This window comes from Lepidochelys olivacea, assembly GCF_965140295.1.
Source record: "Lepidochelys olivacea isolate rLepOli2 genome assembly, chromosome: 1".
In the NCBI taxonomy this organism is placed as follows: domain Eukaryota; kingdom Metazoa; phylum Chordata; order Testudines; family Cheloniidae; genus Lepidochelys; species Lepidochelys olivacea.
Window position 1 is genome coordinate 30,307,320 of NC_140411.1, and position 26,377 is coordinate 30,333,696.

The 26,377-nt window shown below is 45.0% G+C and overlaps 1 protein-coding gene across 2 annotated transcripts in view; it reads right to left on the reverse strand.

Annotated features, from left to right (window-relative positions):
- Positions 1 to 4,698: 4,698 nt before the first annotated feature.
- The window catches only part of MAML2 (mastermind like transcriptional coactivator 2), a 298,978-nt gene continuing 277,299 nt past the window's right edge, over positions 4,699 to 26,377 (reverse strand). For both annotated transcript variants that reach the window (XM_084634992.1, XM_084634991.1), the window contains exons 4-6: positions 24,212 to 24,418; positions 14,002 to 14,113; positions 4,699 to 9,431 (exon numbers count right to left, since the gene is read on the reverse strand). In XM_084634992.1, the coding sequence (XP_084491118.1) occupies positions 8,452 to 9,431; positions 14,002 to 14,113; positions 24,212 to 24,418 (1,299 nt within the window). In that variant the 3' untranslated portion in view covers positions 4,699 to 8,451. The remainder of the gene's footprint in view (positions 9,432 to 14,001; positions 14,114 to 24,211; positions 24,419 to 26,377) is intronic.

Genomic DNA, 26,377 nt, shown 5'->3' on the forward strand with positions numbered 1-26,377 from the left:
TTGCAGCACTATTGAAAAGCACCCCTTGTGGTTTATGTACTCGCTGGCAAGGTGGCAAGATAGGGATGTGTGTTCTGTCTATCGCCCCACCACAGTTAGGGAACCCCATGGCGGCAAAGCCATCTGCTATGTCCTGCACATTTCCCAGAGTCACTACCCTTCTTAGCAGAAGTGAACTGATTGCCCAGGCTACTTGGATCACAGCAGCCCCCCCTGGTAGATTTACCCACGCCAAACTGATTCCCGACTGACTGGTAGCAATCTGGTGTTGCAAGCTTTCACAGGGCTATCGCCACTCGCTTCTCAACTGTCAGAGCAGGTCTAATTTTGGTACTTCTGCACTTCAGAGCTGGAGGAAGCAATTTGCAAAGTTCCATGGAAGTGGCCTTACACATTCGACAGTTACGTAGCCACTGCTCCTCATTCCACACCTGCATAACTATGTGGTCCCAACAGTCTGTGCTTGTTTCCTGGGCCCAGAAGCGGTGTTCCACCATGTTAACAAGCCCGGCTGCCGCTGCCAGCATGTGCAAATTGCTCCATTCCATGACTTCCAGCACGGCTATTTGCCTGGCATCACATTCTTCCACATGGCGGCTCCTGGCTAGGCTCTGCAAATATTGCAGGACAATGCGCGAGGTGTTTGCGACACTCACAGCAACAGTGTCCAGCTGAGCAGGGTCCATGCTTGCCATGCTATAGCATCTGCATGGATAACCCAGGCTTAGGAGTGAAAATGATTGTCTGCCATTGCTTTCAGGGACAGAGGGAGGGAGGGAAGGAGGAGGCAAGTGCATCATGGGAGGCTGATGATATGTATGCAAAACAAACTGCAAAAATGTTTTTGTCCCATCAGGCATTGGGAGCCTAACCTAGAATTCCAGTCGGCAGCAGGAACTGTGGGAAAGCTGAGCACAGTGCATCGCTCTGTGAGTCGATGCTAGCCATGGTAGTGAGGATGCACTCCGCCGACGGAATGTGCATAGTGGGGACATGCAGCATTGACTTTGTAAAATCGGAGGCTAAATGTCGACTTAAATAAATTTGACCTAATTTGTCATACCCTAACTGATCACCCTATTTGGGGTTGGGAAGGAATTTACCCCACAGAACAGATTGGTAGAGACCCTGGGTTTTTTTTTTTGCCTTCCTCTGCAGTGTGGGGGATGGGTCACTTGCCAGTTTGAACTCGAGTAAGTGGTGAATTCTCTGTAACGTGAAGTCTTTAAATCAAGATTTGAGGACTTCAGTAACTGAGCCACAGGTTATGGGCCTATTACAGGAGTGAGTGAGGTTCTCTGGACTGGGATGCACAGGTGAGACTAGATGATCATGATGGTCCCTTCTGGCCTTCAAGTTTGAGCATTTGATTGAGCTGGCATCATAGGGACTCCGGCAACTTGGTTTACACCAAACATTCAGGTTCTTATTTTTTTAAAAATGAGATGATGGTGTTTACACTGCACACGCCAATATTTTCACGAGACTCTTCTAAAAACGCAAAGACAAAAGAATTTGGTGGATTTAAACATTCCCTTTTCAGAGTTGTGAGCCTAGAAACAACAGCTTTGTGGCAGTGCATGGGACCCTGGAAATGAAACTGACTAGAAACAAAACTGAAATAGACCTGTAGTTTCACTGCTGGAACTGAGCGAAACACACAAAAAAGGAAACAAACTGCATAAACAGTGTAGAGCAATTGAGAATTTTAAAAGTCATTCGGTTTTAATTCTCCACAATGTTATCTGTAACACAGGGATGGAAGCTAAGAACATATATGACTTTTATTTTGACAGTATCCTCGTTTCCCCCCCTACAGTGTCAGTATTACAGTGGGATGGGGTGGCATTCTTTAAAGTGCTGGAATAGTAGCACTTCCTGCGAGTCAAATCAGCTGCATGGGTGAAGGTCAGCCCTGTTCGGACATTCTGCGATGCTCCAGGTGTGATTTTACTTGCCAGGAATAAAAGATCACCAGTCTCCGCGAGAACGTCACTGTCCCGCTAGCCAGGGACCAGGTTGTTCCTGAGACTCCCTCTCCCTCCCACCTTCTCTCACAGCTAGGGCTGGTCCTAGCGGGTGATGTTGTTGCATTAGCCAGACATGTCACAAGTAGCTGCATAGTCTCCCCCGCCCTCCACAAAGTCAATTGCAGCTACCAACCCCTCTCAACCCAAAAGTCACTGACTGTCCCCTACAATACATCCGTGCGTCCTGATGCTGCTGCCACTGTGTCTGCTGCTCCCCGTGGGGGCCAAGGAGCCCTGGGCCAGAGTTGAGGGATCCTGGGAATGTGTTGCCATTGTCACTTCCACCTGGCCAGATGGAGCAGCTGCTGGAAAGCCAGCTCTGGAGTGGAGCAAGGTTGCAAACAGAGGAGGTAGTGGGGGTGGGGGCTGATTTCTTGGGGCAAGAATGCCGTGAACTCTGTAGCCGGCTGCACAGCCATTGGGGAAGCAAAGCCTCCCTGTGCCAACAGGTCTGGCCCTGGGGCAGTGGTGGTGATGGTGAGGGCTCAATGGCACTAGGGAGTGGCGGGGGCAGGAAGGGCGGGGCCCCTTCCAATGGACGGAGGTGGGGGACAGGGATTCCCCTGACTCTATGTGCAGGGGGCTGAGAGCTGGCCCAGCTTTTGCCATGCAAAGTAGAGCCCGGGAAAAGCTCCTCCCCCCAATGTCAGGGTCTTCCCCCAAAAGAATTCCCATCCTATTGGGGTGGGCGCAGGGGGAGGGCTTCCCCAAGCTCTGCCTTTAAAAGGCCAGGCTTAGCACTTAGCTGGCTAAGTGCAGGAGCTGGTTAGCACAGCCAGCACAAGGGGATGTGTTCCCCAATGGACTGGGGGGCAGCGAGCCCCAAGGGCAATCCCTTATGGAATGAGGCGGGAGCAGCTGATCACTCCCAGACAACAGAGGGGAGAATGGAAAGGCCACTGGGCCATCCCCATAGACTAAGGAGGGGATGGACATTGGAGCAGTAGCAATTTTAAGGCAGTGGGGGCATCAGCAATTCGGGGTGGGCAGCAGCCCACAACTGAGTAACTGGAGTAGAGGGGTGTGGTGCAAAAATGTTGGAGGATCAGGGAGGGTCAGGAGTAACACTACGGGGGTCAAGGTATCTGGAGCAGTGTGTGGGTTGGAGGATTGGGCAGGCAGAAGCAAGGAAGATCAAGTGACTGGAGCTGAGTGGGATGGGGGTCAGGTCAGGATGGCTGGAATAGTGTGGTGGGAGTGCAGGGGCAGTGACAGGGCTGAGGAAGGGGAGTCAGAGGATGTGGGCTGAAGCAGTCGGGGGGGCCTTCACTAGCTGGGAGCAACTCTCACTCCTTGGCCTGCTCCTTTCTGGGCAATATGAGCCACTACCCTCCCACATCGGGCCCTTAAAGGGCCAATGGCATGTCCCTTGAATGCATTGCTTTTCCGTGGCTGTGTATGCAATCACAGTTACTCTGTAAGAGAGTAGGAAAATGCATGAGTGCTATGCAAGGCGCGTGACATTTGGCAGGGCTGGGACAAGACTTATACACTACTTCGGTCCCACTTACCCCATTTAGAGGCTGTAAATGGGACTTAAGGAGTTAATATGCTTTGTGCTGACCCTTGCCTACAAGCAGATAAACTCACTCTGTGTGTCTTGACCCACAGGCTTGGTATGTTGGGCAGCAGTGTAGTGGTTCAGATGCAAAAAGCCTTAACTAACCCCCAAATCTGAAATGGCATAAGAAATCCTTCTGGTGACACTGGCATTGAACATTTCCCCTTAGAACAGGTGCCCACTTGCCTTGATTTAATGGGAACTAATTCATAACCCACCAAGAGACTAAAACAGTAGCTGAAGGGCATGAAACGTTGTCATTGCCAAGAAATCAATTCCCCAGAACTCCTGGAACTTCTAAAAATAGCCAGGATACGATTAATATTTTAAACCATGTGAAATCACACACAATACAAAATAATCTTTTACATGTTGAAATTCTTTGAGATTACGATAACATGTAATGATACATGGATAGTGAATTTAAATCAAACTAGAAGGGAATCACTGCTTAACAGACACAATTTAGACTCATGAGAAAAAATGTTAGTTCCATTTAAAATATTCTAGTACTCTGATATTTCTGACTCATGTAAATGTCAAATCATAGTCCAATACCTCAAACCATGCAGAGTTTTGTCACACCTTTCTATTAAGGTTCCATTTATAAAAGGCTTATAAAGGATTAGTAAATTATTAATATATGCTACAAGTACTGTATGTTATAAACATGAGTTGTATGTGTTTACAAATGGTTATAAGTACACCAGTGGAAGATATTATATACGGTCATAAGCAAATGATTGACCAGCTAAGCTCTGTACCAATAAATTTACCCTTTACTAAAAATCTATTAATCATTTATTAACTCGTAATAATAAATGCCTTATAATCTGTTTATGAATGGAACCTTCATATAAAGAGTGACCCAGATTTTAAAATGTTGTGATACATGTAACTTTACTGCAGTCATTATTTATAAGAATGAAGATATTGCCTCAACCTGTAGAAAAATAAAATCTCCCTCTCTAATGGACAGTCTTAGCAAACAGAAGTTGTTTGGAACACATTTTTTTCAAAATATTCCTGTAATTTAATGAACCAAATGAATATCTGAATAAATAGATATCAATGATGACATTCACATGAAGGAAAGAGACACCCAGAACATTTTGATTGATTTACTTGGTGGAATTTTGATAGCTATTGAAAAAACATACTATTAATGGTTAGGTGAAAAATAAATGGCGTTGAATAAGTGTCACTGCATAGTACGAGGAGGTATATACAGCCACATGTAAAAATGCATAAAACACAAACATTTATGTACAGCAATTTTTCCTTTCCATTTGTCTAGCGAAATACTGGTTTATAATATGAGAAAGTATAAAGCAGACATACATGCAACAAGGACATGACAGTTACATATAAAAAAACCTCAAAAGCTACAATAAAAAACCGGTTGAAACCTGGAATGTTTTCATATTGAGGTTTCAGGAGAGCTTCAGATTTGAATGTATCTGAAGTACTTTTAAAGGCTTGATCCAAAGCCACTTGAAATCAATGGAAAGTTCCCAAAGGTCCCATTCCGTCCTCCCCCACAACCCGATGTTTAAGTCTGAGGATGAAAATAAGCAATCATACCATACAAAACTTTGTATATTAGAATACAAAAGGTAACCATTTACTTTTTGTATAAAATACAACTTTGTAGATAGTATATTTATTTCACATATATATAAATATAACCCAAAGAATATGATTTTATTATTCCTACCAAAATATTATTATTAATTTGTTGTTTTTACAAAAGTTTACAAAACAAATAAATCTTTATATTTACAACCCAATACTGCAAAGAGCTCCTGGTCTAGGGTGAAAAATATAATATAAGGGTAGTGCATGCAGCCATTGTTACACAAAGAGAGCTCAATTTAAAGAGACCGGGGTTCTTAAGAACTGAGACTGGGTTCAAGTTTTGGTCACAAAAGTCATTCATAAACTGACATTTAAAATGTAACATGTATATCTTAACAGGACAGCAAATGGCCTTTGCTGCATGTGAGTTTAAATTTATTTAAAATATACAATGGTGAAAGAATTTAGACGCAATTAAGGGCCTTATCCAATGCCGGCCATCAATGGAAAGATTTCCATTAACGTCAACGGATGCTGGATTAGGCTGAGGGCCAAATCTTGTAGTGTTTGGGCCAGAGTCTCAGCTGTTCCCATTTACACCAGCTGAGGATCTGGTCTTCAATGTTCAGGGGGAAAATGCAAGTTTTGCCTGCATCAGGACTGTGGTAGGGGGCTCCTTGCTATCGGACAGCAGTGTCACATGAGTGCATATGCTGTTTTAGGTGGTTACCAGCCCACTTGCTCAGGGCTCATGATAAGAGCAATGAAGGAGGAGTGCATACTCAGCCACTGTTGCAACAGGAAATCACTCACTCATGCAAGAGCTTTAGCATCGCTGCTGACCAGCTTACTGACACTGTGTATGTGTGACAGAGGTGGGCTGATTTTGATCCTACACCTGATTTAAACTGGTGTAACTCCATTACAGAAATGGAACTGCTCCTGCTTTCTACAGGTGCCAGGGAGCGCAGGCTCAGACCCCTGGTATCGCTCTACTCCCATATGTCCATATCGCTTCTCTCTAAATCAAGGTGGGACGTTACCTGACTTGTGCTGAAAAGCTGTTTTGTTTTTTGGGCTAAGCAATATCTGCCCTTCCATTCCTTAGGGATCGGCTAGAGGAGGCAGCCCAGCTCCCTGAGCCCAGGAGATGTGGTTGGGGGGAGGGCGGCTGTTGGTTCTGGCAGTGCTGAACACTCCCGAAAGGGAGTGTCTGGGAGGGTTAGAAATGTAGTCAGAGCCCTGGCCCCCTGCACTGGGAGGCTGATGCACCTTTTCTGAGTCTCCTTGGAGATAAATCCCTCCGGACATCACCACCTCTTGTGCCGTGCATGTCTTCCCCTCTCCACCGTCCCAATGCAGCTCTCCTTCTTGGAGCCATACCTGATTGCTCAGAGTAAGACTCTGGCCAGGCTCTGCACAGGCACATAAAGCAGGGAGGGTGTAGAGAGGTTTCCTCCTCACCCATCTCCATTTCACCTTCATGGTGTCTGAAAGCGGGAGAGGCATGGATAGGACCATGGCTCTGACCCCACCTGCCCCGGCCAGCACAGCTGGTCAAGTGTATTGTGGGTACATGATGCCCCCTCTCTAAGGGTGCTGGAGCTGCTGCTCTTGTGTGTGTGTATATGCCAGGAGTCCTCAAGGAGGAACTTCTCCACAAAGAAATGATGGATTAATTAAAACCCATAATGGTGGTATAGTGAAACCTTTTGAAGGAATATGTTACTGGTCACCTCCAGGCATCTGCAAATGGGCTCTATATTCCCTAGCCTTATCTGACTCAGATTAGCTTTTGAAGGACTCTCACCACATCAGCGCAAGCAACATCTTGCTCACCTTGTCGGCAGAATCCCTTCCCTCATCCTCCTGCTATGAGATCGACTGGGAGAGTAACCAGGCTTCAGAGAGGTAGCCGTGTTAGTTTGACTCCTCATTGTTTTAACCAGGCTGTGAATTAACTGGTTTGAAGGGCCGGATTCTGGTACCTTGACTCGGGCTGAAGGGTACCTCACTCTGCAAGTAGTCCCATTGATTTCAATACATCAGCTGCACATCTTGGTTTCAGTGGGACAACTCAGAGATCAAAGGACGACTCAACCTGAGTAAAGGGATTGGAATCTGGCCCACAGTGTGCATCCATGAAACCGTCATCAGCACTTTTAGTTCTCAAGCGTGTCTCTCTTCTGACTCCCTTGACCTAGTGAACGAGAGAGTTATGGATATTCTCCACAGGAGTCATGCTGTATGTTGTCAGACTGAATCAAAATGGAAGTCTTCCCATATGCACATATAGCCCAGAGCTTGAGCAAGGATGAAGCAAATAGCTGGGTACATGTGGAACGCAAATATGGAGTGGGGAAGTATTCTTTTGGGGCCAAATCTTCCACCTCTATCTCACTCAAGCTGTCCATTCAAGTCACTGGCACCATCTGTGAGAGCAAAGAAGCAGAATTTGGCCCTGGAATTTTGGAATAGCTGATGGCATATTTACACCAGAAACTACACCGAACCTACTACCTATTGGAAAAACAGCCTCCCTTGTTACAACAAACCAAATCCCAAGAGAAAGAATAAAAGCTAGCGACCACTCCAGGGTGTATCTCACACAAACTGCTTTCCTCCTTCCTTGAAAGGAACCACTTGCCCTTTTCTATACAAGTTAGGTGGTTTAAAATGAAATTAATTAAAAGGGAAAAATGAGAGTTTCTACTATGTAGAAGTAAACAATTTTTATAACATACAAGAATTAGTTGTATAGAGGGCCTGATTTTGTGAGGCATGGTGTACTCTCAATGAGAGTGGAGAGTACAGAGCTCTTTGCTCAGAACTGCATGGGGTCAAACCCATAGCGAGGTGGCCGCTTGCATCTGAGACATGAAGTTTCATGATCTGCATACCGTTCAGGACTTCTGTTTGCTGAATGCATGTTACACACCTTCCTAAGCCAAATGCAGACAGTTCCCATGAGAACAACAGGTGCACTTCTAATGCCTTGGCCATAAACCCTCTCATCTGTTTTTAGCTTGACAAGTATAACTATCACCCTACATTATACTTTCATCTGGGGTAAGATTTAGAATCAGATTTTGTTCTTAGACCATCTCTTCAAACAGAGCAATCTCTCCACTTGGATCCTTATTTTAAACCATTGGTTCTTAGACAGCCCAACCACTGGAGAGTAAATTAATAAAGCAGATTGTTGACCTTTAAAGAGAGAGCTATAGTCAATCCTGCCTCTTAGTACTTAGAGCATGTCTGTTTTATCATCAGCATTGTCTCTTATGAGTGGTTCCCCAAGATTTCGTCAAGGTTGATGTCTTTCATCCAGTCATCATTACCAGGCTCTGTTTTCAATAAAGAATCTATAAAGTCCGAATCACTGTTGAGTGCAGGCCCTATATTGTCACCATGCTGGTTAAGAAAGTCAAAGGCTAAGTCATTCCCATGGTCAGTTCCTTGGTAAGCCCTAGAGTTTTGGTTGGTAGATGTAAAACTGGCTGACGGCAGGGATGATGGTGGTGTCATACTTGTTCCTGGGTGATTCAAGTTAGGCACAGTCTGTTGTCTGATCTGGTTAGCTCCTACACTTAAACCTCTTAGTGACCCAACAGGTTGTCCATTTATTGTTTGGTTCATTTGGTTTAGAGGAGGTCTCATTTGCGCTGCTGTTGTTAATTGGTTTGGAGGTGCCATAGCATGCTGAGGAAATTGCGGATTGCCTATGGAGCGCTGCAGAGACTGGTTAGGATATGGAGTGCTCGTCGGGAAACGAACTCCTGTAGGTTTCAGTGCATCTTGCTGCTTTGTTGCTGCCTCTGGAGGGGCCCAGTTCTGAGCAGCAGCACTGGAAGTGATCATCACATTCGATGGTCTTTGTGCTGGGATACCTGTTGCTCCGTGGTTTAAACCTGCTCTCACTTGCTGAGAGTTAACCGCTGACCCAGTCCCAAAAGCTGTTACGTTGTTTCCTTGTGCCAGGGCTGGCTGGCGAGACATCATGAGGTTATTTTGACTGGTTATGATTTGGTTTTGGTTTCTGTGTTGCTGCACTTGGTTCATTCCTGACGTCACGTTGTATGAGCTTGGTGGATTGCAAGGAATGTTTCCGTAACAGCCCATGTTCCGGGCTGCTGAAATAGAAGGCATTCTGGTTCCATGGGGAGTTGACAAAAGGCTAGAATTCTGTGACAAAATGCTATGAGTTGAAATAGGATTTGATAAAGACAGATTGGAGCTCATACTCACTGCCGGAGAACCACCTAGAAAATGAAAAGAACACACAAAGGTCTGTATTGATAATTGTTTCATTAAAATGTGCAGGTTAAAATCTAATTTCCATATAGCATAAGCTCTCAAATGGTGTATGTTGCACTTGGTGGAGTGATGAAGACTTTACTGGTTGGCAAGGTCTACAAAATGCATACGAACCAAAGAAAGACCAGATCCAACTTCCATTTAAGCCAGTGGTGGTCTCTCCATTGACATAAGTGGGAGCTGGGTCAGATCCATAGGCCTTGACTGCAGTATCAGTAGCCCGCAGTTCTTCTTCTTCCAAACATTAGAAACAACAAAAAAAGGTCCTTGGCAAAAAAATTGCCAACCACTGCCGAGGAGAGAGGAATTTACTGTATTTTCACGGCAATACAACACTAAGTATGGGAGGCAGTATACTTAAGTGATTAGAGCACAGCAAAGCAGGGATCATAACTTTTGATTTCTTATTCATTCTGCCACTGATTCCCTGTGTGATTTTGGGCAAGTCACTTAATCATTCTGAGTTTCCTTATATGTAAAATAGGGATTTATACTCATCATCCCTGTGCTTTCTAGGCATTGGAATAGAATGTTTTCATTTACCCCTTTTGACAGATGTTTAATATTTTAATGTATATTTATACGTGACATAAGCTGTACCATTTTTTACCACTTATTATTATTTTGCCCACTGCGGGGTGTGTGGAATGGGATCTCTCTGTATCTGGGCCACAATCTGTGCAGTGGGCCACAATCAGCAAGAAACTAATTATCTTCACCGATTTTTCAACCCCTTCACAAGCTTCCCTCAGTCTGGTTCCTAGACATGGCCTTACAATACAGTTATATATTCCAAATCAACATGACTGAGCTTCAACAGCAGGAGCAGCCCTAGGAGTATGAGAGACTGGGAGAATCCAGCCTGGTTCTTCCACAAAGCACGTTCTGGGCCCCTAATCTCAAAGAGTGCTATCAGTAGGCCACTGGGCTGCACTATACTTTTGGAACCAAAGTAAAAATCAATGCTGAGTCACTAACCTCATTAATTAATCTCCAACTTTGACTGCACTAACAATTCATTTCTTGCCTACCATTTATCTGAAATATGGTAACATTTGTCTGTGATACCAAAGAAGGCCTGGGGCCTGATTCTCTTCTGATTAGCACCAGTGTAAATAAGGAATAGCTCCTCTGAAATCAGTGGAATTACATAGAGATGGAACTGCCATAAGAGGAGAATCAGGACTCTGTTACAAGGTTAAATAAAGGAGCCTTAATACATTTACAGACTCACTTCACTTACTGCTGGTCTGACGCCATTCCTCAGGTGGAACATGCCAGCTCTTTAACAACCCCGAGTACTACCACCCCCAACTCAAGTGCCTTCCTATGAGATTGTTACAGGTCAGATGTGCTCAGGACCTTGCTTCCATATCTCCTCCAACAGACAAAGTTTGCTCTTTCTTTGTGTCACTATTTTTATTCTTGTATTTTTTAACCAAACTATTTTTCACTCTAATTTCTTCCAGATGGGAAGAAATGTCTTCCATAGCAGTGTTGTCCAGACAACATATCCAGTGCTTAGACACCAAGGGACACAGTGGAACCGAGGAGAATTTATTGCCAAGTTCACCTGCCATTGTCATGGGGTTTATTGTATTATAGAGGAAAAGAGCCCAGGAATGCAATGCTTAATAATGTCTCTCGGTGTCTCCACGGTATTTCATTTAACTTCTTGCTGTTCTGAGCTGTTTCCCTTCTTCCATTACTTGAGCACAACTATTCCCAGAAACAAGCAACAGATTCCCAGCTGCTGCTGCCTTGTGCAACAGTTTCCCAATCAGTCCATCTGGTGGTTTCCCTGCAAGCTCGTAGCAAAGCCCTGTCTCTTATTCTACTCGGAAAAGCTGCTCTGCTCCCTGTGTATATTCAATCATTGCTAGTGACTTGAGGGACAGAATAACAGTATACTTAATCCTGCTTTGGCATAGGGGGGATGGACTAGCTGACCTCTTAAGGTCCTTTCCAGCTCTACATTTCTAGGATTCTGGTACTGCCAAGCCCAAACCTTCAATAATAAGGAGTCAGGCCCCAAAGTGTCATGAGGCTGGCATAACATTTGTGAGATTAAAAAAACAACAAACATTGGGGTTATTTTTATTTATCATCTGATTTTTGAGTTTTAGGGTGTATGTGGGTCATATTTCCAAACTTTTCTCCACAACGGCTAGAAACTTATTCTTTTTTAAATAAAAGCAGAGAGTCTTAGTGAATCATGGGACTCCAGGAGCTGGGGCTTTAAGAGAAAAAATATCACAAGATTTCCAATCAAATTGCAAGAGCTGATGGCGTTTTCACTCTTGGTTGCACTGCAGGTGATGATACAGCACAGACAAACTGTGTCTATTCTGGACATATTCTATTCTTTCTGGGTCACTGTCATGGGAGCTGGCCCTTTCAGGGGAGTCAGGGACCAACCTACCTGTGACAGGCTCCTGTAAAGGAGAACAAGTCAACCCAGCCCCACCTGGAAGCAACTAAATCCCTACGTGGCTGGTTTGGCTAATTAGCCAATGAGCCAGCTAAAGGGTTACCAGGGCTCCGCTGGGGTGGTTCCCGGAAAGCTGGGACTGGACGACAGGGGTGGATCACTCAATCAGTTGCTCTGTCCCGTTCACTCCCTATGAAGCATCTGGCACTGATTGCTGTTGGAAGACAGGATTCTGGGCTAGATGGACCCAATATTGCCATTCTTATGTTCTTAGAGGACACTCCTGAGGAGAGTTGCTCCCAGGAAAGCTGAGCAAGAGAATTCTCCAGAGCAAGGAGCCTAGAGGATGTGCTCCTAGGTCCAGGAAACTCTCAAATAATGTCAGGAAGCCCAGCCAGTCAGGAACTACAGTCTGCCCCATAGAAGAGCTGCAGCTGACACATCTCTTCAGAGCCCTGGCTATGGGGAAGGATTCTTTCAGATAGTGGAAAGAGACCTGGCTCAAGAGAAGGGACCCAAACTGAGAGAATACTTCTGGAGGGGCATGGTGGATACAGGTGGGAATGGATAAACTGAGACTGACTTTGTCAACCCACTAAGACATTAGGTGAAGACTTGCTTGTATTTTCATTGGGTCTTTGGTTAATAAAATAGATCCCTCAGAAGGGGTATTGTTCCCTATGTAAAGCCTTGGTGAACTTAGTGATTACATAAAGGGAAACTGAAGCAGGGAGCCCCCCCTATAGTGCCAGACTTGGCCAAGAGGGGGCACTAAAGGGCAGGTACACCCTGTGACAGAACTGTTTGCTAAATTTGAGTCACTGACACCTGTGGAAACTTGCTGAAGACAATGGATTTGAGCAAATGTTAAGGGCATAACTTGACCTGAAGAACTTTGTTACTGAAGTAGACATATGGGAAGGAAAGAACCCAGCCGGACTCTCAGATCCAAACTGAGTTTACAAGGCAGGCTGTTAGAAAATAAAGTCCTTTTTACTTGTGAACTGAGCACATTAGATATGGAGATTACTGAAAAGCAAATGCTACAGATATCCCACAATCCTGTTTTTACAGGGTCATTCTTCAGAATAAAATCCCACTCTAATCTCATCTGCTGCATTTTCCTCACTTCCTGCCTCTCTATGTATCTCTTTTTATTTCATTTTTGTTCTCTCTCTATGCTGTGCAGCCTACCGTTAATGTGGGGACACAATCAGAATAAAAATCCAAATCCATCCACCTTCAGTCCTTATTTAGGCACAACTCCCACTGAAGAAAGAACTTGGTCCAAAGGGATTATTCTGGAATATTGCTAATTATCTCTGTTAGACAGTTTGGGCAAGGAAAGTGAAAGGCATCAAATTTAAAATGGATCAAAAGAACTTTTCTTTTTACACAAAACTTAACTGACCTGTGGAACTCATTGCTACAAGATATCATTGGGGCCAAAGTTTTAAAAAAGGAGTAGATGATTAAATGGTTATTGAGCTCATCCAAAATTACATCAGATAGGATAAAAATAAATGAATTAGGGATACAGGCCCTCAGATTTCAGGACATAAACCAACCATCTACTGATGGGGAGATTCTTCCATTCAGGGGGGTTTCTTGCCTATTCCTCTGAAGCAGCTGGTACTGGCCAATGTCAGATACTTGATACCAGACTGTATGAAACACTGGCTAATTCCCATTATTATTATTATTATTATTAATAATCAGCATTTTTCAATAATGCCATAGCTATAATATTGATGTTTTAGAAATGTACAGTATAGGAGCAACATTCAGAACCTGCTAGGAGAGATGTGTTTCAATCCGGATGGTTCCCCTTGAACATTTCCTGAGGGTGGAGGAACCTTCAAGACATTATTCTCCATTACTCCATGTACAGTTATTTACACTAGTGCAAGGTGACTGTACAATGTTGCCATGTCAGAATGGTGGCATTTTACACCCATTTGGCACTTGCTTTTGCACTGATGTAAGTGACTGCACAGAGAATCAGGCCCATATTGTCAGTACTTGCTGGGTCTTTCTGTCTGGTCTTCATAACCATGGTTTTCTTTTTGGTTAAGTGCGCTTACCAGAATACTGGTTTGCTTGTTGCATGCTGACCACATTCCTTCTCTGGTCTTTGTAATCTGGTGGTGGCCTTGTCAAGTGTCTGTTCAATTGATCTTGAGGAGCGATTTTCTCCTAGAGAATTAGAGCAGAAACGGAAATATGTTACTTCATTTTCTTTCTACTCACACTTACAAAGTGGAAGCTGTTCCTTCCCTTTGCCCCACCCTGCCACAGTGGTAGTGCAAACCAAAGTGTTGACATTGCTCTTTAGGGGCCTGATCTATTGAAGCCAGTGGAAGTCTTTCCTTTGATTTCAATGGACTTGAACCTGGTCCTACTCCCATTAAAATTACTGTGTGCTGGGTCAAGCCCCAGCAGTCTAGCAATCTGTTTTTCATTATTTTGTGTACCACTAACTCCGAAAACTCTGCCTCAGTCCAATTCACCCATTGTGTAAGTGGGTGTAACTCCATCAACTTCAGTGCGCCCACTTGGCAATGGGGATTTTGACTCATCATCTAAATGAGCTTTCTCTTGTATCACCCCTTATAGGTCACTCCTTTATACATTGGCATAGAGAAAGAACTTGAAGCCTGCACTGGAAATGTGTCATCAGTAATAGGGTGCCTCATCAAGAACAGAACAGCCTGAGAAGTTGCGAGATGAAGCGGAAAATATATAATACTTCAGTAGTCAGTATTCCGATGTATGGGACTGGAACATGGCCCCTCATGGTCAAGATTGAAAAGAAGTTGGACACCATTCAGATGCAGCATCTCCAAATGATCAAAAACATTAAATGGTACAAACTCCTGTCGATTGAAGAGATCCGTTTTTTAACTAAACAGGTCCCGCTCTCTCAAACAGTAGCCCAACACTCTCTACAGTGGTATGGTCATCTGCTCTGAAAGCCTACCTACTTCCCACCGAGAATCATCTTCAACTTTGACCCAGTGGAAGCAAAAGACCCTCTGGAAGCCCTGAAACATGATGGCTGGACAACATCAACACAGACCCATCCTTCACAGGTATTTACATGGTAATGTGCCAGATTTGAGTCAGGACAGAACATCATGGTGGCATATAATGCATTCAGTGGCCTCTATGCTGTCCAAGCAACAGCATGACAAGGAAACCCTTTATAGCTGGGAGGAGCTCCCTGTAAAAATCCATAAAGCCACTATATTATCCCACTTCACATTTCTCCTTAAAACTCCCCTCTGCTGCAATGACTACAAAAAAACCTGACCATGGCTAGGCAGTTCATGTGCTGTGGCTGCTATTTGTCACGATAATTAAAACTGTCTCACTGTTGCCTTGTGCTTCCCCACCACTTTGTTGCATCTGCTTGTCTTTCGTCTTATGCTTAGATTGTAAGTTATTTGGGGCAGGCACTGTCTTTTCACTCTGTGTGTGTGTGTACAGTGCCAAATAGAAGGGGGCCCAATCCTTGACTAGACCCTTTCGGCACTGCTGCTATACAAATAACTAGTAACTTACTGTATGTAACAAATTACACGAACCCGCTCCATAAAAAGTCCCTTACTCTGCCCAGGTGTTTTGTGGATTGTTGTATAGCTAAAGGGAGAAAACAGCATTACAGATCCTTGCTGCTTGAATGATGTCAAATGCAGCTGACAAAACTGCATGTTACCAGTTATTTAACGTGGTGATCACTATTATTTGAAGAAAATTTGTCTCAAAGAACAAGTTCTGTATAATGTCAGATTAGAAGCTGTTTGGAGGAGGGACTATGAGTTGGCGCTGGGTCTAATGCCATCAAGCCGTGATCCAAACTGGGGCCATTGGGCGCCGCCACCATACGAATAAATAACCAAAATAATACTAGCCTCTTCTCGAAGAAGAAAAAGCAAGAAACTGAAAAACGGAAATTTGGGAACTAAAGTTTGAACCTGTTACCATCAGCCTTCCTACCCCTTCCCTTCTTCCCAATGTCAATCCCTTTCATCCCCCTCCTTCCTCTCCATTGCATCATTCTGCATAGACTGCACCCCTGATGATATCCCCGCCGTGTTCTACCTTATGGCTGCCAGCCCTTGTACCGAGCCTGTCGGTCTAACCCTCCTAAGAGGTGAGCCCATGCCTCTAAGAGATGATGAAGAGGTGCTGGTAGCAGGAAGTGCATGCTCCTGTAGGAAAGTGGTCTTGGGAGCTGAAGAAGCCGAACCCTGTGGTGGGGAGAGGATTCTGCGCTGCGGCCCTGATTTCAACAGCCATGTTTGCGACAGAGGGAGCAGAGCGGGGCACTGTGACAGGGTGGAACATCCAGCACATGGTTAAGGGCTGTCTGTCTGTCAAGTTTCCTCCCCCACTCTGAACTCTAGGGTACAGATGTGGGGACCTGCATGAAAAACCTCCTAAGCTTATCTGTACCAGCTTAGGTCAAAACTTCCCCAAGGTACAAAATATTCCACCCGTTGTCCTTGGATTGGCCGCTACCACCACCAAACTAATACTGGTTACTGGGGAAGAGCTGTTTGGACGCGTCTTTCCCCCCAAAATACTTCCCAAAACCTTGCACCCCACGTCCTGGACAAGGTTTGGTAAAAAGCCTCACCAATTTGCCTAGGTGACTACAGACCCAGACCCTTGGATCTTAAGAACAATGAACAATCCTCCCAACACTTGCACACCCCCTTTCCTGGGAAATGTTGGATAAAAAGCCTCACCAATTTGCATAGGTGACCACCGACCCAAACCCTTGGATCTGAGAACAATGAAAAAGCATTCAGTTTTCTTACAAGAAGACTTTTAATAAAAATAGAAGTAAATAGAAATAAAGAAATCCCCCCTGTAAAATCAGGATGGTAGATATCTTACAGGGTAATTAGATTCAAAAACATAGAGAACCCCTCTAGGCAAAACCTTAAGTTACAAAAAAGATACAAGACAGAAATAGTTATTCTATTCAGCACAATTCTTTTCTCAGCCATTTAAAGAAATCATAATCTAACACATACCTAGCTAGATTACTTACTAAAAGTTCTAAGACTCCATTCCTGGTCTATCCCTGGCAGAAAACCAGCATATAGACAGACACACAGACCCTTTGTTTCTCTCCCTCCTCCCAGCTTTTGAAAGTATCTTGTCTCCTCATTGGTCATTTTGGTCAGGTGCCAGCGAGGTTACCTTTAGCTTCTTAACCCTTTACAGGTGAGAGGAGCTTTCCCCTGGCCAGGAGGGATTTCAAAGGGGTTTACCCTTCCCTTTATGTTTATGACACTGTCACATAATTCAGCTGCACTGTAAAGAGAGGGATGTATCCTCTTCCAGGGAGACAGAGATGCAGCCTGTTTGCTCCAAGGGAATAGCTTCTGTTTGTTTTTTAACCTGAGGCAAAGGCCTGAAAAGAGACTTGGCCACAGCACTGAATTCTCCCTGGCTGCTGAGGGAGCCCACCACCTTGCAGGCAAGAAGTTCAAGGTGCTAGATTCATAATCTGTCCATGTCAACAGCACAAACCACATCATCCTCATTAAGGGCTTGAGCCGACACATATTGAACACACTGGCAAAACTCCATTGATTTTTATGGTACAAGACCAGCCCTAATACGCCTCCTGGCATGTGTAAGCAAGTACAGTCTTGTTTGACTTAAAAATCTATGTCTCCAGAGTGCTACTCATAAGCTCACAAGCAATGACTCCTCCCAGGAATGACCCTCAGTGTCAGCAAGTATGAGTAAGTATTTGGGCTTTCACCTTTATTTGTTTACCACATATTTATATAATAATAAACTACTAAATCAGCAGCATTGATTTACACCCAGTCGCTCCTGGAATTGTGCTTCCTGTCCCTTAATCTCCTGAATCTCACTCCTGCTCCTCAGCGTGCTAAGCAGTGCACTTGTGTTTCATGCTTGGGAATAGGGTGGGCCTTGGTCTGAGGCGGGCAGAGCCGGAGCAGCCTCCACCAAAAAAATGCTGGGAAAATAATCTCAAAACCTCGGCCCCTTGGCTTACTGCTTACTGTTTGTGAGAAGCAGGAAGCATATCCCCCCTCTTTGCCCCCCCAGCAAATACACGCCAAAACCCAGAAGCCCAAGTTGTGACGCTCTCCATGAGTTGTCAAACCTTCAGACAGAAGGAATCTGCTCACATCTAACAACCCAGCACGCACACCAGTGAGCAGGGGACGTGTCCTCTGAAGGTTCACAGAGGCAGCATGTGGGTGGTCTGTGAAGATTCCCACCATCTGCTTGCTAGCAAGGGGAGCTGAACATCCTCTGTATCCAAACAGCTCTGAGACTCTACAACCTGCTCTCTCTGTCAGCCTGCCAGCAAAGTCTGTCCAACCTCTCTCCTTTATCTGAAACATAAGCTATATTTGGGGTGAGGAAAAGAAGAGATTTTCTGATCAGAGCTGAGGAAGGTGGCAAGTAGTAATCTGCAAACCTCAAAGGGCACAAATTTCAGAATCACAGTTAGAATAGGGCCTTGTCTCCGCTACACAGTTTTGTTGACAAAAGCTGACTTTTGTCGATGAACCAGTAGAGGTGTACACACTGAAATGCTCCTCCCACTGATGTAACTCCCCTGCTATGCTGACAAAATTAAACCACCTCAACGAGCGGCATAGAGCTTTTTGTGACATAGTTAGAGCAACGTAGACACTGCTCTGGCTTATGTTGCCCTAATTGGTCTCCAGGAGGTGTCCCACAATGCCCATCCTGACCGCTCTGGTCAGCAGTTTGAACTCTGTTTCCATGCAGGTACACAGGCATGCATCCCTCCCCTGTTTAAAGGCCCGGGAACTTTTAAAATTCCTCTTCCTGTTTGCTCAGCTTGGACTGTTCACACAGCATCTCCCCAGCTGACCATGCCGGCTTTCCGCACTCCTGCCTGGAATACACTGGAGCTGTTGGATCTGCTGGGTCTGTGGGGAGAGGAGGCTGTGCAGTGGCAGCTTTGCTCCTGCCATAGGAACTTTGATATCTGGGGCAGATTGCTCGTGGCATGCAGGAGAAGAGACACGCAGCAGTGCTGTGCTAAGATCAAGGAGCTGAGGCAGGCGGGCCAGAAGGCAAGGAAGGCCAACCATTGCTTTGGTGCAGCGCCAAAAACGTGCTGCTTCTACGAGGAGCTGCTCACCATCCTCAGCAGCGACCCCACCTCCACTGTCAAGAGCCCTGTGGATACTTCAGGGGGACAGGAGGCAGCAGGCAGCAGAGTCAGCCCTGAGGACGACCCAGTAGATGAGGAAGTGGAGTTGGAGGAGGATATGGGACATGCGACAGGGTCGTCTGGTGGCATGGCGAGCCAGGACCTGTTTTTGACTCCGGAGGGGTCTAGCCAGTCCCAGCACTCCGGCTGTGGAGTGCATGAAGCAAGAGAGGCAAGCTCTGGTAAGCAGGCGTTTTGCTTTGATATTGCAAGGTGATAGGAGATTGAGGTCTCATTTATTTTGTTATATGGTAGATGAGGGAGACGAGATAAAAATTAACAAAAGAGCCTATACAGCTACATGGTGTGGGCCTGGCGGAAAAGTTTGTTAATGTACACCGGGATGTCCCGGGAATCCTCCATAGAGATCTCTAGGAAACATTCGTGTAGGTACTCTGCAATCCTCTGCTGAAGGTTCCTTGGTAGATCTGCCTTGTTTCTCCCCCCGCTGTAGGAAACTTTTGCCGTGCCAACCGGCAATTATTTCTGCAGGGACCAAAGTGGCACACACATGAGCAGCATACGGACCCCGTCTGAAGCCACACGTATGCAGAAGATGCACCCTTGCATCCTGGGTTACCCTCAGGAGTGAGATATTGGGTTTGATTACCCCAGCCTATGGAAAAGGGTGCCAATATTTTCCTAATACGAATTTCTCCCTACTGTTACTCACACCTTCTTGTCAACTGTCTGTAATGGGCCACTCTCTTACCACTTCAAAAATTATTTTTCCTCCATTGGTATCCTGCTGTTAATTGATTTATCTCATTAGACTGACCTCACACTTCGTTAAGCAACCCCCATCCTTTCATGTATTTATACCTGCTCCTGTATTTTCACTCCATGCATCTGATGAAGTGGGTTCTAACCCACGAAAGCTTATGCCTAAATAAATTTGTTAGTCTCTAAGGTGCCACAAGGACTCCTTGTTATTTTTGCTGATACAGACTAACACAGCTACCATTCTAAAAAATATTCACAATAGTCTCCCTAGGCCCTCTTCACAAACCACCCAGACCAATTGTCCCCTCTTGCCCATTCCCCCTTCCCAATCACCCACCTCTGAACTCACCATATTTGGGACTTGCGCCAACCTGTGTGCTAGCCAAGAGACAGTGAGGAAGAGGTGTATATAACTTTTATGATTCACGGCTGTGCACTCACAATACTGTCTCTGTTCACTGTTTCTTTTGCTTCTGCAGATAAGCCCTTGACGGCCAACTCATACACACCAGCAGAGCACCTCCATCAGGCAAGGAGGTGAACCAGGAGGAGTAAGGAGGATAAGGAGGACATTGGTGAGGCCTCATCTGGAGTACTGTGTCCAGTTTTGGGCCCCACACTTCAAGAAGGATGTGGATAAATTGGAGAGAGTCCAGCGAAGGGCAACAAAAATGATTAGGGGACTGGAACACATGAGTTATGAGGAGAGGCTGAGGGAGCTGGGATTGTTTAGCCTGCAGAAGAGAAGAATGAGGGGGGATTTGATAGCTGCTTTCAACTACCTGAAAGGGGGTTCCAAAGAGGATGGCTCTAGACTGTTCTCAATGGTAGCAGATGACAGAACGAGGAGTAATGGTCTCAAGTTGCAGTGGGGGAGGTTTAGATTGGATATTAGGAAAAACTTTTTCACTAAGAGGGTGGTGAAACACTGGAATGCGTTACCTAGGGAGGTGGTAGAATCTCCTTCCTTAGAGGTTTTTAAGGTCAGGCTTGACAAAGCCCTGGCTGGGATGATTTAACTGGGAATTGGTCCTGCTTTGAGCAGGGGGTTGGACTAGATGACCTTCTGGGGTCCCTTCCAACCCTGATATTCTATGATTCTATGATTCTATGATTCTATGTTTTGCGAAGTGCTGCAGTCTAGAGATACAGCAGATAGCGAAACAAGAGCATGGATGGAGACAATTAATGAAAACTCAGACTGGATAGCCTGGAGAGGAGGCAGGGGCAGGAGTGGATGACAGATGGACAGGGGTGGATGATAAAGCTACTGGAGGGCCAGACAGAAATGCTCAAGTCCCTCATAGCGCGACAGTCTGAGCACCTCTGTGCAGGACTCATGGTAGTTGCTGCTAAAATTAAAGCACAGTTGCTACAGGCAGGAACATTTGCTCAGGAACAATTCAAGCTCAGGAAGCAAGCATTACAGGGGTCACTCAAGGTGGCAAGTAAACATTGCCTGGCCAAATGCATCACATAAAGACACATTACTGGGGCTCACTGTTAAAATGCTCCTTCAAAGCCTCCCTGATTCAAAAATCATCCTGCTGAGCCTCTCTAATTGCTCAGGTATCTGGCTGCTCAAAATCAGCAGCCAGCCGATCCACCTCACTCCTGAGGAAACTTTTCCCCCTTCACTTTGCAAATGTTATGCAGAGCACAGCAGGCTGCTACGACCATCGGAATATTGTCCTCAATGAGGTCTAGCCTGCCAAAAAAGCAGCGCCAGTGACCTTTTAATCTGCCAAAGGCACATTCAACAATCACATTCAGCTGAGCCTGTTGTTGAAGTGCTCATTGCTGCTGTCTAGCCTGCCGGTGTAAGGCTTCATGAGCCATGGGAGCAAGGGGTACGTGTGGTCTCCCAGGATCACTATGGGCATTTGAACATCCCCTATTGGAATCTTCTAGTCTGGAAAGAAAGCCCCAGTATGCAGCTTTCTGTGCACTCCAGGGTTTGTAAAGATGCATGCATCATGAACCTTCCCTGATCACCCCGCATTGATGTGAGTGAAACAGAATGATCCACCAGTGCCTTCAAGACCATGGAGAAATAGCCCTTTCCGTTGATGTGTTCGGTCACCACTTACTTTTCCACTGTGAGGGCAGCTGTCATTCTGGTGTCCTTGCACACAGTTCCAGGAATGTGGCTTTGCATATCCAAAAGTTCTGCAGCCACTGCTTGTCATCCCAGACATGCATCACAATGTGATCCCACCACTGAGTGCTAGTTTCCCAAGCCCAGTACCAACGGTCCACCGTATGCAGCTGCTCCAAGCATGCCAGCAGCAATCTTGAATTGTTACTTTCCATTGCACACAGATTCACTTTCTATTTCGCAGCTCATGAAATACTGTAGGCCCAGCTGCATTGTGTTCACGACACTCATCACTAGACTGGTCAGCAGTTCAGGATCCATGTTTTCAGGCAGAGATGGCAGGAGCAGAGTTTACAAGGGCTGTTCAAAAATGGAGCAAAACAAAGTCGGAAGCCCTTGGAATGATGGGACGGACAGTACTGTATCATGGGACAGTGAGCATACCCCCATGATGCATTGCGATCTGCTCCCAGATCTCCAAGTGGCAGAGGGTGGCGAGTTCCATAGTGGGATAGCTACCTACCACGCAACGCTCTCTCTCTGTCGATGCCAGAGCACCAGCTGTGGACGTGCTCTGCCAACACAAGGAGTATTGTGTGGATGTGCACAACCAATGTAATTAAAGTGGCTTATGGTCATCAACGTAACTTAAGTCGACTTAACTCAGTAGACATGGCCTAAATATCCAAAAGTTTTGGGGTGGGGAAGGGGAGGGAGGTTTCTCATTTACACAAAGGCTCCTGTACACCACTCTGGCAATGTCCAGGGGCATTAAAGCAGATGTAAATTACAATTTATTTTCAAGATTCTTTACATTGCCAGAATGGTGAAAAGGGGCCTTGATGTAAATGAGAATCAGGCTCTGGATGTTTATCTGAAGGTGATCAGAAATCAGAACTATTCTGACCTCTTCTGCCTGAAATCTCACACAAACAGACCTTTTTGTGAGAAATCTGGTTCTTCTGCTTCCAGCCATGGTTATAAACACTGTGAGAACACTCTTTGTTGTGGTATTCAGGCATTTCCGTATTCCAGTTTTGGAACCTGTGATCTGATTAAGATTGATCAGGCTCATCTTAACGAACTGTCCAACCTGAACCCTTGTGAAGAACAGAAACCTTTTAATTCTCATAAAAATCTTGGTCTGCAGCAGTTCCTTTAAATTGCAACTGAGATTGTTTTATGTGTGTGTCTATGAACTTGTGTGTGTATAACAAGTGCAAAACAAAAACAAACACAAGCTGATCCACAGAGGGATTCACTCTGCAGTTATTATTTTAATTTTCCCCTTAACTTTCGTTTACTTTCCTTTTAGCACTTCTCAAGATGCTTGTAGGGCCTGATTCTCCATGGTTCCACCCCTTATACAGTAATCGACACCAGTGCAAAGTGGATATAAGGAGCTACCAATCAAACTGGTATGATTTCACATCCACTTTACAATAGTGTTAATGGCTGCACAAGCTACAGGGTAACGAAGAATTGGGCCCCTAGGATTCAGAACTACAAATAAGGCAGCATGTGCACATCCTGTATCTCATAACATGACGATCCTGCCACACAAAGAGAAACTCTCTGCCTTCCCTCAAACCAAAGGGGAAATATGGTAACTGGCTGCTAGTATCTAAAGGTGTGTCAACAATATGAAATGGGATTTATACAGCCCATGATCCAGCAAGCTACTTAAGCAAGTGCTTAACTTTAAGCACCTGACATTGAAGTCAATGCTCCTGATTCCCCTTTGCACTAAGAGCACTTTACACCACTCTGCCCATGTAAAGAAGCCTTAAAGTGGGTGTAAACATAATTTATATCACTTTGAAGCCTTTCTACATAGCCAGAGTGGTCACAGTGGCTGCAGTATAAATGAGAATCAGGTCCATTGGGGCCACTCACATGCTTAAAATTAAGCATGTGGTTTGCTGGACTAGGGCCATAATCTGGAGTATTAAAATGAAACTGAGCTAAGGGAAATTTAGGCTCAATATCAGGAAAAATCTCCTAATGGTGAGAACAGTCAGACGGTGGAATAGTCTCCCAAAGGAAGTAGTGGAAGCTTCAGCACTTGAATAATTTAAAATAGGCTGAACAGAGTGATCAAGAATATTCTATAGGAAACAAGCGTGAATGTTCAGTGGACGGACAAAGTGATCTAACCGATCTTTTCCATCTATGAATCCGATGGAAATTTATTAGACATAAAATAGGAATTAAAAAGAAAATTTACTGTTTCTGCCAACATCTGCTGCTGTAGAAGGAGCTGCTGCTTTTGCTCCATCATCTGCCTCTGCAACGCCTGTTTCTTTTCCATCAGTTGTTGATTCAACGTTGATTGCTGGGATGAGTTCATGTAACCACTTCCAGTGCTTGGATTTGAGCAAGTACTGGAACTTGGACTGGGGCCTGCACCTTGGCCTATCACAGAGTGTTGATCCTGAAAAAGAAGAAACATCTTATGAATGAGAAAATGAATAAAATAAAATTAAAAATCATCAAGAAAAGGCAATGACTCTTTTTACACACTTAGATTATTAAAGATCAAGTGTGGGACGCTGCTCTTTAAGCTGCAGGACAAGAGACTGACAACAAAGGCTCAGATAAAGAATCAAGCAGAGGAAGTAACTCTAACACTGTATGGAAAGCTTTGAAAACCTACCATGTGGTTTCAGTGGGAAACCTTGACATTCTAACAGGAGTTTATGGAACCTCAAAGGAAGTAACTGAGCTGTCCTAGGAATTTTACAGAGAACTCCCATAAGAACACATGGCAATTTGTATGATTACATGGCAACAAACACTGTATCTACTGACACCTAAAATTTGGTTAGGAACAACAACTATTATATTGAGACTCTCTATTAGAAGTGACAGCTATTTGTAACCTTGTTAGAAAACAAGAAAGTGGTTACTTGTCACTTCACTGTGCAATGACTGGTGCCTTTGCATTGGCTCCTTCATGTTCCCCCAGGAACAATCTCTGTGAAAGAAAAGAGTGGAAGCGTTTACAGTCTAATGAGACAAGACAGACGCAGGGTGGGGAGAGGGGTCTAATACACAAGCAGAGGGAACAATGTTATGGCAGCAAATGACATGGTAGTTCCATGATTTTTTTTTTTGTGGGGAGGGGTAAATTAGGAGGGGATTCTCTAAATGGGACGAAAGGAGAAGGGAGGGAGGAAGAGGGGTCAGAACAGGGGCTGAGAAGGTAAGGGAGGTGTGGAGTGAATCTGAGGTGAAGAGACGATGTGTGTGTGGGGGGGAGAGGTTTGGAGCAAATGGCCAATCAGCACAAGGCAGAACAAGTCCAATCAACACTGTTGAAGTTCTCTGAATGTTCAGTGGTCCCGGTTTTGGCTGCTTCTGGCCCAATCGGCTGGCTCCTCTCTGTAGTTTTCCACAAAAGGCCACACTGGGGTGCGGAGAGGAAGGGTAGGGCGACCATCTTTTCAAAAGGCAAAAGCAGGAGCCCTGCCCTCTCCATGACCCTGCCCTGGCCCCTCCTCTTCCCCCAAGACTCCACCCCTTGCTCCTGCTCTTTCAACTATATGTGTTCTGTTTACTTTCTTGTTACAAACTAGACTAAAAAAAAAGGTCTTGCTTACAGCAACAGTAGACAGACCTCCACCCTTCCATAAATATAGAAAAAGAGCTACCTCTGTCCCCGTATTATCACACAAAAACCTGGAGCACTCCAATGCCACATGCACAAAGTTGCGCAGCTATAGATCAGACAGGAGTTACTGGGGAGTTAGCTAAAATGATGGGGACATTATTTTCCTGACATTTAGGCTCAATTATTACAACTCATAGAAATGAAGCCATGCAATCTGAAAAACCTCCAGTTGATACAATATGCAGCAGCCTGTCTGCTCCACACCATAGGTGTCCAAGAACACATCACCCTGGTGCTCCACGGTCTGCACGGGCTCCCCCAGTGATTAGAGTCTAACTCCAGGATTCTGTCCACTGGATTCTTCTAGCTACTTGAGAGACGACCTCTCCCTCCATGACTATGATCTTCCACGACAGCTACATTCCACTGGGATAATTATACTTCACCAATGACAGAGACTCATGAATGCCAGAGTCAGAACTTTCACAGGCGCCAAAATTAGACTATAGAACTCACTCTCACAAGAGACAGGAATGGCTACCCTGAGAACTACATGCAAAGTTAATTTCTGTGACTTAGCTTTCCCTCAATAAGTTCTACACACACATACACAGACACACACACCCAACCAAAACATACATGAAAAACAAACTGTAAATTAATCCAATTACTTCTCCTACCAGCTGGGAAGGAAAAAAATACATTGCTGGCCACTGTTTGCAGTATTGTTATAGCCATGTTGATCCCAGGATATGGGAGAGTGAGGTAATACCTTTCACT